Source organism: Peromyscus leucopus, chromosome 17 (assembly GCF_004664715.2).
Source record: "Peromyscus leucopus breed LL Stock chromosome 17, UCI_PerLeu_2.1, whole genome shotgun sequence".
In the NCBI taxonomy this organism is placed as follows: domain Eukaryota; kingdom Metazoa; phylum Chordata; class Mammalia; order Rodentia; family Cricetidae; genus Peromyscus; species Peromyscus leucopus.
Genome location: NC_051077.1, coordinates 49,987,331 through 50,002,976, shown reverse-complemented (window position 1 = coordinate 50,002,976; position 15,646 = coordinate 49,987,331). Strand labels below are relative to the sequence as shown.

General features: G+C 41.7%; 1 protein-coding gene across 1 annotated transcript in view; it reads left to right on the top strand.

Annotated features, from left to right (window-relative positions):
* Nucleotides 1-15,243, top strand: part of Psd3 (pleckstrin and Sec7 domain containing 3) — a 449,956-nt gene extending 434,713 nt beyond the window's left edge. Inside the window, 1 exon segment of the mRNA XM_028883856.1 lies at nucleotides 7,096-15,243. Coding sequence (XP_028739689.1) covers nucleotides 7,096-7,311 — 216 coding nt within the window. The 3' untranslated portion in view covers nucleotides 7,312-15,243.
* The last annotated feature ends 403 nt before the right edge of the window (nucleotides 15,244-15,646 follow it).

Here is a 15,646-nt window from a genome sequence, read left to right as displayed (position 1 = left end):
CTCAATAGGGATGTTTTAATGCTTGTGTGCTTTTGGCTATAACTAGTAGAAAACTGACCAAATGGTTAAACAGTGTAAATGTTTACATCTAACTTTAAAACAAATATAAGTGGATGGTTACTGTCTGCTAAATGCTATCATTGTGGATGTATAGTCTTCCTAAAAATATTGATTTGTTTTTATGAACATAATGGCTTTTTGCTTTCATGCTTATTTCATGGTTTCAAAATGGCTACCTTAGTTTCAAGCTTTGGGTTTATCACTTGTTATTAGACTAGCATAACGGCTTTTACAACAATGCCCTAGCAGACTTACACATACGTGTCAGGGGCGAAGGCCAGAGCATATGGCAGAAAAGGAGACTGCAGGCGTGCTGGGAATTGCTGGGTTTCATTTTAAACTTTGTTTCCTCTCCTCGGGCTAGTCACATGAATATTTTTAATTAAAAAAAAAAAAGAGAGAGAAAATTCAGTTCCATTTGTGAGGAGGAACAGGCTGTTAGGGAAGCAGCAGTCCTTCTCTAAATGTCATCGATCAGGTTCTTCAGGCAAGGTTGGCTGTTTGAATATTGGTTGTTCTGCTAGTCTGATACATCAGACTTTTAAAAAGAAATTAAAAAAAAAAAACTGTAGGGGAGGACTGGTGGAGAGTCTGCAGAGGGCTTGCATGAGGACCTGAGTTCAATGCCTGGCTTCTACAGAAAAATGACAAGCTCTGAAGAATGGACCTATGATCCCAGTGCTGGGAGGTGGAGACACAAGGATTCCCGGGACTGGATGGCCGGTCAATCTAGGCAAATTGCTGGACTTTAGGTTCATTGAAAGACCCTGTTTTTAAAAATACAGAGGGAGAGAGAGAGAGAGAGAGAGAGAGAGAGAGAGAGAGAGAGAGAGAGGGAGAGGAGGGAGGGAGAGGAGGGAAGGAGGGAGAGGAGGAGTGGAGAGGAGGAGAGGAGAGAATATAAGGAAAACAACAATTGAAGATATTGGCTGGTCTGGGCAAAGATTTTTGGGTGGTATGACCCCAAAAGCATTGTCAGTGAAACTAAAAATTAACAACTAGGGTTCATTTAGTTGGCACATGTCTGCACAACAAGGGGAATAATCAATCAGCAATATAGAGAAGCAACTTGCTGAATGAGAGAAAATATTTGTGAATGACTCATCTGATGGGTAATATCCAGAATGTATATGGAGCTCAAACAACAGCAAAAAGAAAACAAGGAAAATTTTAATTAGAAATCATGCACAATAGGAGTGGGTGTGGAGGTGGGATTACAGAACAGAGCAAAGGGATATGGGATGGCAAAATGACCTGAATGGACATTTCTCAAAAGAGATTGTGCAAATGACCAACAATTATGAAAAATGTTCAGTATTACTGATCATTGGAAAAATAAAAATCAAGCAAAAATGAGGTAAAATAGCTCTTATCAAAAAACAAAAACAAAATAAAATTGACACATGATCCTAGTTAGTCTTAACAATAAAAACTGGTAATCAGATATTAGGGTGAATGCTGAAAGATCAGAGAAACAGAGCAGCAGCCACCAGAAACTTCTTACCTCTACAAAATCTTAGACCAAAAAGGGCAACCCTGTCTCTACAAATCCTCAGACTATGGCGAAATCCTGTCTCTACCTGCCTTATATTCCTATTTCAACCTCCCTAGTGCTGAGATTAAAGGCGTGAGCCTCCCATGTGCTGGGATCAAAAGTGTGAGCCACCACCACCCAGCTCTGTTTCTCATTTAGACTGGTTCAATCTTGTGAAGCCCAGGGTGGCCTTGAACTCCTGATCTTCCTGCTTCTTCCCACGTGCTGGGATTAAAGGTGTGTGCCACCACTGCCTGGCCTCTGATCTCCAGGCAAGCATTATTGGTCAGAACACAAAATATCACACAACGTAAAATTTAAAAAAATATGGTAGTGATGCAGAGGAATGGATAAGACTCATATACTGTTGGTGATGCCAACTTTTGTAATCACTGTGGCATGCTGTATGCATGTTCCTCAAAACCTACAAACAATTACCAAATTATCAAGCAGTCCCACTCACTCCTGAATATGCAATTGAAATCAGTATGTCAAGAAAGAAATTTGCATCCATGGGTTTATTTCACTGTTTGTAATAACTCAGGTAAGGAATCTCAACCTAAGTGCCCATCAGTGGATAAACAAATGGATAAAGAAAATGTATATTATTACATATTATATTATAATCATGTGTGTTTACATGTCTTATTCAGCCATAAAATATGGATGTGTATCTGGCATTTATAGCAGCATACATGGAACTGGGCGCCATCATTGTTATATAAGTCGGGCTTAGAAAGAAAAACAAAAACACATGTTCTCTCTTAGTGGGTACTAAAATCTTGATCTTAAAGAAGTGGAAAACAGAATTTTGGTAGCCAAAGCCTGGAAAGGAGCTTGGGGAAGGAATTAAAAGATAGTTACAGGGATGCAGTTGGAGAGAAGTGATAACTTCTCATGGTCTACAGTGCCTTGGTAACATAACTCAGTTGACAATGTTTCATTGAGTATTTGATGAGAATAGAAAGGCTTTTGACTGTTCTCAGTACAATGTCTGGGATGATACTTAGGCCAAGTACTATATCTAATCATACACATTGTATACATGTATTGTAGCTTCACACTGTGCCCCCAGGGTAGTATGTACAGTCAATATGAGTCACTTAACAGTAAAATGCTTTTGAAGAAGGAGGATGGTCTTCCTGCCTCCTCTTCCTTGATGTTCCCTGAGCCCTAGATTCAGGAGTTGTGATACAGATGCATAGCCATTGGAGCCGGGCTCCCCACAATCTGTTGATTTCTGCACTGTGTCCAGATGCGGTTTTCTGTGATGGTCTCCACAAAGTGCTATGATTGAAAAATTATGAGTTCAATTAAAAAATAAACTAGGAAAAAGGGAAAGAGTACACTTACTCTTCCCACTGTGTTGTTTGTCCTTGTGTACCAGCTTCAGCTTAAAACTTACCTGTCCTAGTTTATCTGAGGAAAGTCTATGAGCATCATGTCTTCTAAGAAAGGAAGAAAGAAAAATCGCCCTTCAAAGATGAGGTCAATAGTCAGCCAGAAGTACAACCTTCCTACTCCTCCAAGAAAGCCCAGTGAAAACTCAAACAAAGGCTTTCATGACGAGTTGTTTTCTTTCATCAGAAGGGAGGCTAGCCATCTGAGTTCCGAGGCCGGCCTGCATTGCCTGGCCTTGCTTTCTCTAACAGTAGAGTAGTTCTTTTCCCTGGGCCTCCTTCACCTTTCCCTCTGCTTCCTCTTTTCCTATGAGCAGATGACTCCTACATAGCCATGCCTCTGTGCTGTGGTTAGCAAAGTCACATGACTCACACGTGACAAGGCTTTGTAGTGGAGCTGTGAGATGCATGAAGGACAGGGTTTCCTGCGTGTCTTTTTCAGGTACATCCCTCCATGGTACCTGCTTCTTCTTCTTCTTCTTTTTTATTGGACTTTCAGCTCTTTATTAGATCAATCAGTTGTTTTAGACCAATTAGTTACTTTAGACAATGTAACACAGCTTTACAGAAGTAAACAAATGCAACATAAAAGAATGCAACACAGCTTTGCATCATTAAACAAATATTCCACAGCATAAACAAATTTGACACATCTTTAACTAATATTTCACAACAGTAAAGAGTCAAAATAAGGAGTCTACAATCTCACAGTATGTATTGATGCAATGACCTGAACTCAGATAACCTAATTTCAAACTCAAACCTTTAGTCATTGTACTTCAGTACTACTGTACTCCATCAAAATGAGGCATTTTTCCAAAGGAGGTGATATAATAAGGAAGAGTATGAGATTCTGAAGTACAAAGTGTGAGCTGTCAAGACACTGTGATGGTTAATCACAGTTGGTAACTGGACTGTCTTGAGAAACGCCTAAAAGATCAGTGGAACACAGTTCTCTGTGTGTCTCTGAGGGTGTTTCCAGAGATGACTGCCTGGGAGGTCAGTGAACTATGAAGAAAGGTCGATCCCACATGTGGGTAGAACCTTCCCTTCACTTAAACTGGGAGTTCAAATGGGATGAAAAGGTACCTGCTTCTTCACAATAATAGAAACCACTGGCCATATCGCTTCTCTCCTTGCATCGCTTGTATGTCTTATCAAAACCCTGCCCTCCCCATCTCCTCACTGCATGCACACTTCACTTCATGGACCAGTGTGTCTCAGCCTGGCTTCCTGAGTCTGCTTTAAACTGCCCATATGTCACTTATACAGAATCATGGACTCTTTGAAAATAATCTTTGCAGAATTTTAATTTTGCCACCAAGGCAGTTTGGCGACAGTGTAATAAATTCTTTAAATAGATACGGTTTTAGAACCAGTGTGTCCTTTGGATTGCCTCTAGCTCTGATGTTGGGGCACATGTAGCAATATGTAATGCTGGTGACCTTTTGATTAGAGAATGGTCTGACTAAGCTCTCATGTGGTCCTCTAAGGCAATGTTCTCTGGTTTTTGTTTCCTTATTTATGAAAATTGGAATATTCAAGTAGTAATTCTTTTACCTGCAAATAAGGAATGTTGATAGTGCCTTCTTGCATATATAAATTTGTGGTTTATCTTTATGAATCTGGGGATGTAGGGAATCTTAGGGTTGGGTTCAGCTTATTGGGTCAAAATATCAGGCTCTCTGTCCACCCCCCTCTCTGTCTGTCTTTCCATGCCTTTCAATTTTCCCTCAGGCCTAGCATGTTTTTCCTTTGTATCTATACCTCCTATCCTACATCACATGGTAACAGCTTTAGGAATCATATCAAATGGGGAGAAAGAGTAAGGCTTTGGGGCTAGAGAGATGACTCAGTGCTTAAGAGTGCATATTGCTCTTAAGAAGGACCCAGTTCAATTCCAAACACCCATGATGGACAGCTTATCATTGCCTGTAACTCTTGGAATATCTCCTGCCTCTGGCCTCAGCAGGTACTGCACTCAGGCACATGGGTACACAAATGTACATAGTTAAAATAAATCTTTTTTGAAAGAATAAGGCCATAAAACTGGTGGCTTCTCCTCCAAAGCCCAGCTCTGCTGTGGGATGTTCTGTATGTCCTGTGGGAGCCCGTTCTCGGGTTCCTCATGGCTTTACCCAGCAGGTCCGCATAAAGGATGATTAGGACCACGGGCCTGAGTGCAGGTGTCTGAGATGGTCTGCACTCGGCTGTGCTGTGGGATGGTCTGTATGTCAAGTTGCTCTAATTGGTCAATAAATAAAACACTGATTGGCCATGGCTAGGCAGGAAGTATAGGCAGGACTAACAGAGAGGAGAAATAAAAGAACAGGAAGGCAGAAGGAGTCATAGCCAGCCGCTGCCAGGACAAGCAGCATGAAAAGATGCCAGTAAACCACGAGCCACGTGGCAGGGTATAGATTTGTGGAAATGGATTAATTTAAGCTATAAGAACAGTTAGCAAGAAGCCTGCCATGGCCATACAGTTTGTAAGCAATATAAGTCTCTGTGTTTACTTGGTTGGGCCTGAGCGGCTGTGGGACTGGCGGGTGACAGATTTGTCCTGACTGTGGGCAAGGCAGGAAAACTCTAGCTACACAGCTCTCCCATCAAAAAGCAAGTTCTTTCCCAAGAGTTCCCAGCATTCTTCTGTCTACTCATTTCTGGAGTATCACAAGGCCCATCTTAGTTGTTAGAGGGGCTAGGGAAACGGCTGTATGCTTTGTGTCTCTCTTTAGAGGGCCAGGGCAAAGAAGAGGAAATTGACAATAGCTTTTGATTGACCAACAGTGTCTGTCAGAGTTCTTCTGAGAACATGCATTCATTTATATGGTCAATTCCAGAAAGAAAATGTTTGCAGAGTGTATCCCACTGTTACCTTCCTTGGATTCAAATCAAAGTTTCCTACCTATGTATCCTGACTTTAGGCTTTTCTGACTTTATTTCCTTTTGAGTAAAAAGAAATACTAATATTACAAGTTTTCTATGATTTGTGTGAATAATTTCATGTTAGCACGAGGGCACTCAATGGATGTTCAGTGCCATGGTTGGATGCAGAACAAATTGAATGGCTAGCAGGCTTCTTACATTGGACAAAAGAACTTGGAAATGTAGCACTTGAATCTGATGTATACAAACCTCTAACCTAACTAGAAAAATCCCTGAAAGAGATATAGTCTTAACAGCTTTTGCCTCCGTTTGTTTGGACGGTCTTATAACTGACATGCTCTTGTTTAGAAATGAAACGTTGTAGGACTTGTCCAAAGTCTTTGTGTATGGAAGCTGCATGCTGAAAAGCATGTTTTGACTGAAATGTATCAAATCAGGACTCTGTACATTTCAGTGTGCTGTGCAGCAGTTCTAGATAAGTGACTTAGACAAAGAGCACTGTTGGGACTAGGAGGAAACAATCGCCTCTGCAGTGTTTTCAGCCATTAGAAAAAATATCAGCCCGAGAGAGATGGGGACGGGGGAGGGGGACTATCTGGAACATAGAAGGCATTCCATAAATAGCCAGTCACAAAAGAAGTGTAGAATGAGAAAAGCATCAGAAAGCAATTCCATGTTCTGCAAGCCTCATCTTGTTTCCTAGTAACCAATCTTCATAGTGTGAGGAGAATTGGCTGATCCTAGAAGAAAAGCAATAGAAATTCAGAGTGGCTTCTAGGGTGTATTCAGCATGGAAGGACTATCCAGTTGACCCTTCCAGAGTTATAGAGAGTAGATGACTGTGTTCAAGCCAAGTACATTTGAAGCCCAGGTCCCATGCAGGAGTCTCATGTGAACCAGAGGTTACAGCTCCTCCTGCCCAGAAGATAAACCTCCACCTTGGGTATGTGCATTTCAGATGCATGGCTACTCTAGCCAGTGTATTGGCATTTCTCAGAATCCAGAATAAGTGCTAATGAAAATTTTAGCTTAGTTTCTTGTCTCAATAAATGAGTCATCATCCTGCAGTTATGAGTACCCAGGTAACTTGGCGGCTTGGGGGAAAGTCAAGTGTCCAAAACACTCTCGTGTGATGGGTGCTGTGTGCCAGGTTGGCTGCACACAGGCAGTTGGGACCCTCACTGACTGCACTTCTCTGATTTTTGCCTTCAGAAAACCCGCTACGAAATTTATGTCAACATTCTGAAAGAAGGAGGCAAGGAGCTCCTGAGTACTGAGGGAAACGAGGCAGTGGGACTAAAGAAGTCACATTCAAGTCCTTCCCTGAACCCAGATGCATCTCCAGTCACTGCCAAGGTCAAGCGCAACGTGTCAGAGAGGAAGGACCACCGACCTGAGACACCGGGCATTAAGCAAAAAGTTACTTAGAGTCCATCCACGGCCAGGAAGTGCTGGTCATGGAGCAAAACAGAGTTTTTCAAGATCTTTCTGGTAATCCGTGAATATATTTAAAAAAATAGTCTGTGACTAAATGGTGCATTAGTAACCTTTTATATTGTATATTTTTGTTAGTTTCTGTACAGGTGTCTTTGCTCTTGAGTTTTTTCTTGCTTTGATGATTTGGGCGACTTTATAACTAATGCACCTTTTGTGAGGGGCAGAGGATTACAGATCCTTTCTCCTTCAGCTTTCTCTTATTTGCACTTCTGCACAGTTATTTTATGTCTTCCCAATCAACCGTTGTACTTTTTTTTTTTTAGGTTTAAATTTTTAATCCATTGTGAAATACATAACTGGACAAGCATTGTGCTTTAGGAAATCCTAGACTTTACATGTGAAATCCTGCCCGGTCACGGAGGTGAAGTTGAATGCTTATAGATGCTCACCTAAAAAAAGGCAGTGCTGGGCATCAGGGTGGCCGAGGGTGGGGCGCTTCTGCATCCATCCTGGCACCTGTTGTTCAGTGCTGGACACAGGCAAAGGGGGAACATGAAGAGGACAGGACTGGAGGGAGACCTTAGGGAGGCACCCGAGTCTGCCTCACAGGTGGATGCCATTCCAGCCATGCAAGGGAAAGCAGAGGTGGCGTCACCTTGCTTGAAGGGACGCCCCCTAGGGCGGAGTGATCCCAAGCTACTTTTGTTTTCTAAAGGGTGGTGGCAGTAATCAGCCCTTTGGGAGGGAGCTGGGAGTTGCTGCAGTAGGGTGTGTGGCGTTCTGTAGGAATGTGTTACCTCACTCCCATGGGGTCTGAACTAGGAATCAGAATCATCTCTGTCATTGATTGATACCCTTCCATCCAGGAATAGATTCATTTTTGCATAGATCTGCAGGCACAAATCCTGTCCTGGTTGAAACAAAACAATGTGGAAAATGAGGTCCCTTCCCCCTTTTTTCTTTTCTACATTAGGACAAATAAGGAGCAAGCACAGCTGCACGGGACAGTGACCCTTCAGACCCAGTCTGAAGTCAGTCTGATCGTAGAGACCGAAGATGGAGGAATCCGATGACTTGGGTGCAGTCACTTAGTCTCATCTCCATCTCCATCTCCAGAGCCATCTGACTCTGTCACTCTTAAGATTGCTCCTGAAATTCTTTGTATATGTTTGATCTCATTTTTTTCTCTTATATTCATAATGGTTTCACCTTACAGTTAAACAGTCCCTTTAGAATTCAAGGTATTAAGTAGAATATTGCCTGTAGAGGAAGAGAAAGGAATATAAAAGGTGAGCTTCCTCTATGGCTGAAGACTCTCAGGTTTCCAACCTTGAAACTGTATTCTCTAAAACTACTATCTTCCCAACAACAGATCTTCAACACTAACAGGATGACATTTGAATATTCTTTATGTCCTTAGACATTTTCTCTATTTCTACTTGGTTAGTTGAAGGTACTATGACCAGAGAATCAGCTGCTCTTGCATGAATAGCATGATTCCAGTAAGTTAGAGGAAGCCTGTTAGAAATCATGGTAGTTTATAGAGACATATCACTAGGATCAACTAGCATTTAGTTACAGGATTCAGTATTAACCTGTACTTCTTTTCACCTCTATACATGTCTGTCTTGCTTGTGCCCAGGAATAGTAACTCCCTCTAAAGTAGCTGCTTCTTTCATGGTATTTTGCTACACTATTGAAAAACGTCCTTTATTTTCTATCTTGTTTAGGTAAAGGCAATTGACTTGATTTATATTTTAGAACCATGAAGCTAACATGGGTAGTTACCATTGTGGTTCATGTACCTAAGCTATTTCATAGCTTCCCATTGAACCCAATATTTCCTGAGCAAGTTGCCTTTCTTCTGGAAAGTGAATTATCACTGTCTGCTTTTTGCCTAAGTATTTGTAGTCCCTGAAGGGAAAGAGGTACCAAGACCTTTGAGTCTTGAGCATCACCTTTGAGCATCAGTAGCTGAAGAACAGTTAACATGTTTGACTGTGTTTGTCCACAGAGTGTGTCTATCTATGTATAGGATGTTTGTGTGTATTTGCCTGAAGTATCTAATATACATTGAATGGTACCTTGCTCTAGAGTTTCTGGCATGGAGAACAGTCTGAGAATACCCTAGCGTCAGCGCTGCCACTGTTCCTATCACAGGACTCACTAGTGTTGGCTCCAGAACTTAGGGCCATGCTCATAGATAATCAGATGACGAAGACACTGTTGAAGCTGTGGCCTACTATGCCCGCATCATTTATCTTGAAAAATAACTATAACATTCTTCTGTGAGTTAGAATCCCAGCCTGCCCTAATGTAACGCTGTCCATCTTCAGGGGATAGGCTTAAAATGTGTCTTCCCTGAGGCTTCTGGAAGGATGTTGCCTGCTAAGAATGCCCAGCAGGCTATGTTTATCCTGTGGTAGGAAACACCTCTGATCTGATGGAACTCTGAGAGTCTGGTTCATAGCCAATCCCATTTCCCCCACAGTATTGAGTCATAAGAAATGGAAGGTGGTCCTTAGTACAGCTACTCTAAGCCTGCTGCCCAGTGCACGGTACAGGGAGCTCTCCTCCCACTCCTTCCCATGGTACTTCATCCTACCCCATCTCTACCTACTTTCATCCCTACCTCAGTGCCCTGGAGCCTCGGAGTTCTTCTCCATGTGACAAAAGAGCATCTACTCTAAGCATACCCTTAATAATGACTTTCAGTGTAGAAAATCTCAAGTCATCAAAAGACTTTGATGATAGTCTTGTTGCAAACTGACCCTGTATAACATCGTTGTGTATTGTGGGGTAACACCCTACCTCACATGCTAACTTCTAAAAAGGTTTGCCAGGAACTCAATTTTAGAGATTAAAATCTAGTTACTTCCACTCAGAGTCCTTATTTTATTGGTATATCATTGGCATTACTGAAATGTACTTTAAAAAATATATCATTTACCTAACTCTTAGAAATGTCTGATTAAGCCAAATGCTACTTATATACATTTCAGTTAATCACAGTGAATCAAGCATGTGTGTTGGGGAGTGCTCTGGTAGAAATAATTTATAGATTATATGTCACTTTTTAAAATTGCTCCTAGGTAAATAAGATGGAGCCAATTTCTCATGCCATGATCTTGTGAAGTTTGTAAGGCACTCTGTGCCCCTCCCATTTATTTCCCTCATCCTGAAGATGAAACTGTTTTCAGGAAAATGGAATGTGAGGGAATTGATTCTGGAAGAGGAAAACCTGGCTGGTTTTTCAAGGCCCGTCTAGGTTTGTGTTATAATCTGCTCAGGAAGTTGAGTGCAGGCAGGTACACTGGCTCCTTTGCCTTCTGCCCTTTATATAAAGAGCAAGGATGAAGGGCCGTGCTCGGAAGTAAGGAGCGACTGTCCTGAGATGCACATCTTGTCCGCCCTGATGATTAGAAGTCAGTTTCTCCTTTGTCTTCCCAAACGAGAGAGACCTTAGATGAAGTTAGCTGTATATGGAATTTGAATTCTTTGCCATTTTTTTTTCTAGTAGTCATCAGTTAAGCCTCACTTTACATTAAGTTTCTTAGTTTTAAACTTCCAAGTTTTTTGTGGTTTAGCTTTTGTGGATGCAAGATTTTATCAGGTCAGTAGCCCCCGTTCCTGGTTTTGTCAGAGAATACCTTTGTTAAGTTCAGGGGACAGTGTGCTCTTCACTTGTAAAGCTCACACGAGAGCCAAAGTCGAATTGTAGCATCAGTTAAACCTAGACTCTGGTTCAAGAATGGTAATGCTGAGTGATCTGTGTCACTCATCCAAACAGACCAGTCAGTTTTGTAGGCAGAGGATCCCCCTTGCTCCAGGGCCTCCTACTTCATTCCCCAGTCCAGGCTGCTGGTGAACCTCTAGAGCAGCAGAAATCCCCCTCTTACTTTGGACATCTGCCATCATCATACCTTCCAGAGGACTTTATCAGTCCACATAAAATAATCCATGATCTGTTGTAGAGGTACTTTGTCACTGCATTGCCCTTCCGACTCCTTTCCATCCTTCACATTTAACAGGCCTGACATCTGGTGTCATTCTCATTCTGCATCTGTAGAGTGGGCATCTTAGGTCAGCTCATGCATGTGGAAAGAATGTCAGTAAATACTTGAATCTGCATGGCAGTTTGCTGATTGCGTGCAAGAGCAAGGGATTCAGCCAGTTACTTGTACATACAGTAGGTTTCCTTAGGTCTCGTGGACGCTTCTTTGTAATTTATGTGTATATCTGTTGTACTAAAGTATTTGGGGAAATATTTGTATAGATAGTATGTCACATGTCAAAGGAAATGCTCTCCGTCACCCGCTAACGTTGTATTTGTGGGTATTTATAGTTATATGTATGTATGTGTATCAGTGTGTAGATTGTGTATCAGTATATGGTATATGTATGTTGAAATTATTTTTGTCTTTAACAACCAGTATAATATGAAAAGAACGTTTAAAAACCTCATAGGAATGATTATATAGTACAGTTGTTGAGAGTTCATATAGTGGTATTGTTTTATTAAACTTAAATTCAAATGATATTTTGATTAAATTTTTAATAAGACTTTACAATAGAAAATTCCATCTTTAAGCTTTGAATTACCAGGGCAAAGATAACTAAACTTGTGAATCTATTGAAGTGTACAGTGTGCAATACAGTAAGAACTCACTATAATTTGAGAAATACAGGAGAAGTGGGGGGAAAGCCAGCCTGGGCAGTCTTAGCAACTTTAGTATTAAGAGCACTTAAAGCTGAGCTGATAACTTTGGGCTTATTACAAAATGTGATGCTTTTGAGCTCGCGTTCTTTATTGTTGTAATTAGTCCAGAAAAACACATAGCTTTCTGAAGAACTGAATAAGTACCCAGTGTACCTTTTATGTACCAGTGTATATTTTAGAGTAGATCACACACTCTCCTGGTGCCACATCCTTACCCTCTTTGTTATAAAGGAATATCACAGACGATACTGAAGTCTATCAGGGCATCCCAAGATCGGGTACTGTATTCCAGGTTCGCAGTTGCACAAATTAACAGCTAGTGTCACAGGTAAAAGGACTTTAGGAACAAGTTAAAACTTTATTTAATATTTTTATACTTCAGTCTCTTTTTCCTGACTCTCCCCAAAGAAGAGCCACTGGCCTTAGTTGTTTGGTGTTATTGCTTATATTATAGAGTGTAAATAGTCACTACCGTTTTATTAACCAGCATGTTTGGTATATTTAAAGCAGCGACTGGGTGTGTTTGAGTGAGTGGCTGGCTGCAGTGTCTTTGTTCATGTCTGAGTGAGAGGATTGGAACTGTAGGGTCTGAGACTATCCTCAGCTCCAGGCTGCAGACCCATATTGGTAGTTACACTTGAGTTTTGTTTTTATTAACTCTTCAGTCTCAAACTATTTTTGCAAATATATATTTCCCAATTTGTTCTTTATGTGTGGTGGGCTGGCTCTGTGGCTGATCAGCAGGGCTTCTGCAAGAATATTTCCTCCTAAGAATTACTTGTGATTTGCAGAAAACAGCCATTTGATTCAGAAATCACACAGAAAAATGAGTAGTAGAAATAAGGTATATTTTAGGCCATAGTTACTTGAAATGTTTGGATTTTAATATAAAGCCATGGAAGTTGTAAAGCCAAGTAACCATTGACATGGATAATAATATTCACTCTAGAGAGTATATATGCACATTGAATTTTTATGTTGTTAGAATACTTTTTTAAGCTTTAGAAATAAGAGTTATTAGACCAAATTGAAGTGGAGGGGTAAGCTGGCTGTTTTCCACTCGGGGTCGCAATGTATGTGTTAAATCCTTTCCTAAGAGATTCACTGATTAACTGCCCCCCTTAAAGTGTTTAAGGAAAAAATTAATATGCCTACAACTGCATCTGGGTACACACACACACACACACACACACACACACACAGAAAGAGAGAGAGAGAGAGAGAGGAGAGAGAGGTTTTAAGTTATACCTTAAGTATGGCCTTAAGACACTGAAGGCCAGAGTATTCTAAAGAGATGATAAATGAAGACAGTGTAAACTGTATCACAGATGTGTTCCAAGAACCAGGGAAGACGGATGGAGCACTGGTGTTTGACTTTGAGAGGCATCACAGTTTTAACTGAGAAATGGGGATGCATGCCATGTCCTTCCTGGTGGACCACCAACTGGAAGGCATTCTTGGGACTCATAGGCAGTGACTCTCCAGCATCCCCCACTGGCCCTCTGCAGATCATTCATTTAAGAGGCGAGTGTAAATGGAGAAGCCATATTACATTCAGAGCCCCAAGTGTGGATTGCCTGCCCTGGCTCCTCAGCTATAGGTGAGAGAGCTTGCACTGGAGTATGCTGAACAGCTGAACACTTATCCATAGGCCAGGATCTTCAGGAGCAATAGAGGTAGGGACCCAAATCCAGTGTCCTTTTGCAGGCGAGAGTTCAGCTCTCCATAGCAGTCCTATGAAAATAAGCACTTTGACTTCAATTCCTGGAAGCACTGGTGACTGGAGAGAACTTTGGAGCTCCACTTAGCGTTTTGCCCATCAGTCTGTGCAAGCCTTCGGATACACCCACAAGTCCCAGCCACAAGGCTCCATGAAGGACCACACAGCAGGTCTGAGGCACTGCTCTGAGTGCCCTTTACCCCGGGCAGTGGAGAGCAGGGTGAGTTTCCTACGCTGGAGCTTCTCCTTGGCCTTCTGCTCCACTCGGGCTTTCTGCTCAGCAGCAGGTATATCCTGGGTTCCGGAAACAGGAATCCAGCTGTCCCAGTGGCTTGACCCTGCTTAGGCAAGATATCAGCTCTGAGAGCGACTCAGTCATGGAGGGAGACACATAGGGTGAAAAGATCCTCAGCTTGACGCTAAGATTGCATTGGGTCTTTTCAGGAAACCGATGGGCACATTGAGTTCTGTTCAGTGCCAGATGATATCTTCCCCTTTGCTCCCCGATGTCCAGAAATGGATACTATTTCATTTCTGTGGGAAGGGTCAAGGAACATAAAATTGCTCAACAGTGCTCTGTTCACGTGAAAGTTGTTGAGCAAAGGCCGACATGCCTCCCTGCGCTCCCTTCTACCTCAAGTTTTTGGAATTCACTTCTGGAACAGAAATTTAGACAAGGGAAGACCCCGTGTTGTCAGCCTTGGGGACTGTGGGACGTACGTAAGGGTGGCAGTTTGTATCTGTTGAGATAAAACAGGAGCCGGGCTTTTACAGCCTCGTCACTGGTTTCTGTTTCCTGTGGCTCCAACTGATTGGCAGTGCATAACATTCCTTTTCCTCCAAAGTTTTCTCCACCGTCCTTCCTGTGTACCGCAGCCCCGGGGCCACATGCCCCTGCACGTTGTAAAAGTAATTAGCGACCAAACAGTAGCCTCCCCTTTTCAGTGGCCAAACTGTCAGCTTCAGCCGGCCTGGGAAAGCTAGCGGCACCACACCGTGTACTGAAAACCTGTTCCTTATCACATACCAGACTCAAGAAATGCCACTTCCTAATTGCGGCATTCATGGTGGTAGTCTTTTGAATGGAACAGTAATTTATGTGCATATTGTTAAAGTGTTTAAAGAATATTTTGAAAATTAAGTTTACATTTTACAACTGCTTTATTTTTATTGAAATAACTGTATATAAATATTACCCTATTCCACTGTTATTAAAGTAAACCTAGACCTTGTAGACAAGTGGGTCAACTGTATAGAAGCTGTGATGTCTACAGTACATTTCTCTATTGTATAAATGGCCATGAATAGAAATGCCCCTGTGTTTTTATAAGTTGAGGGTATTTTGTTGTTTTATAACAACAAAATTTATTGCATTTGAAATGGTTTTTATGTAATAGAAATCATGCAAACAGTGAAGGATTATAATATGGTATATGTAAATGTACAAACTTTAGAAAGAAATAAATACAACAAATTCAACCATTTTGGGAGAATGTTTTTATTTGCCTATTTATCCAAGTTGAATCATATTTTGAATAATAAGTAGTACTACACTCTGTACCCTTCCATAAAAGGGCAGGCATGGGGACTGGGGACATGGTTTAGTAAGAACACTTGCTGTGTAAGCATGATTACCTTGAATTTGGATCCGGGTACTCAGATAAAATGCTGGATATGACCGTGCATGTGCTCATAACCCAGTGCTAAGGTAGACTGAGACAAGAAGATCACTAGGAGGTGCTGGCTACCAGCCTTGATCTGGGTTCAGTGAGAGACTCTGTCTCAAAGGAATGCGGTGGATGGACAAAGGTACATGTATCTGCATATATATTCACATACAGCCAGCTGTGGCAGCACACATCTGTAACCCAAACACTGAGAAGGCA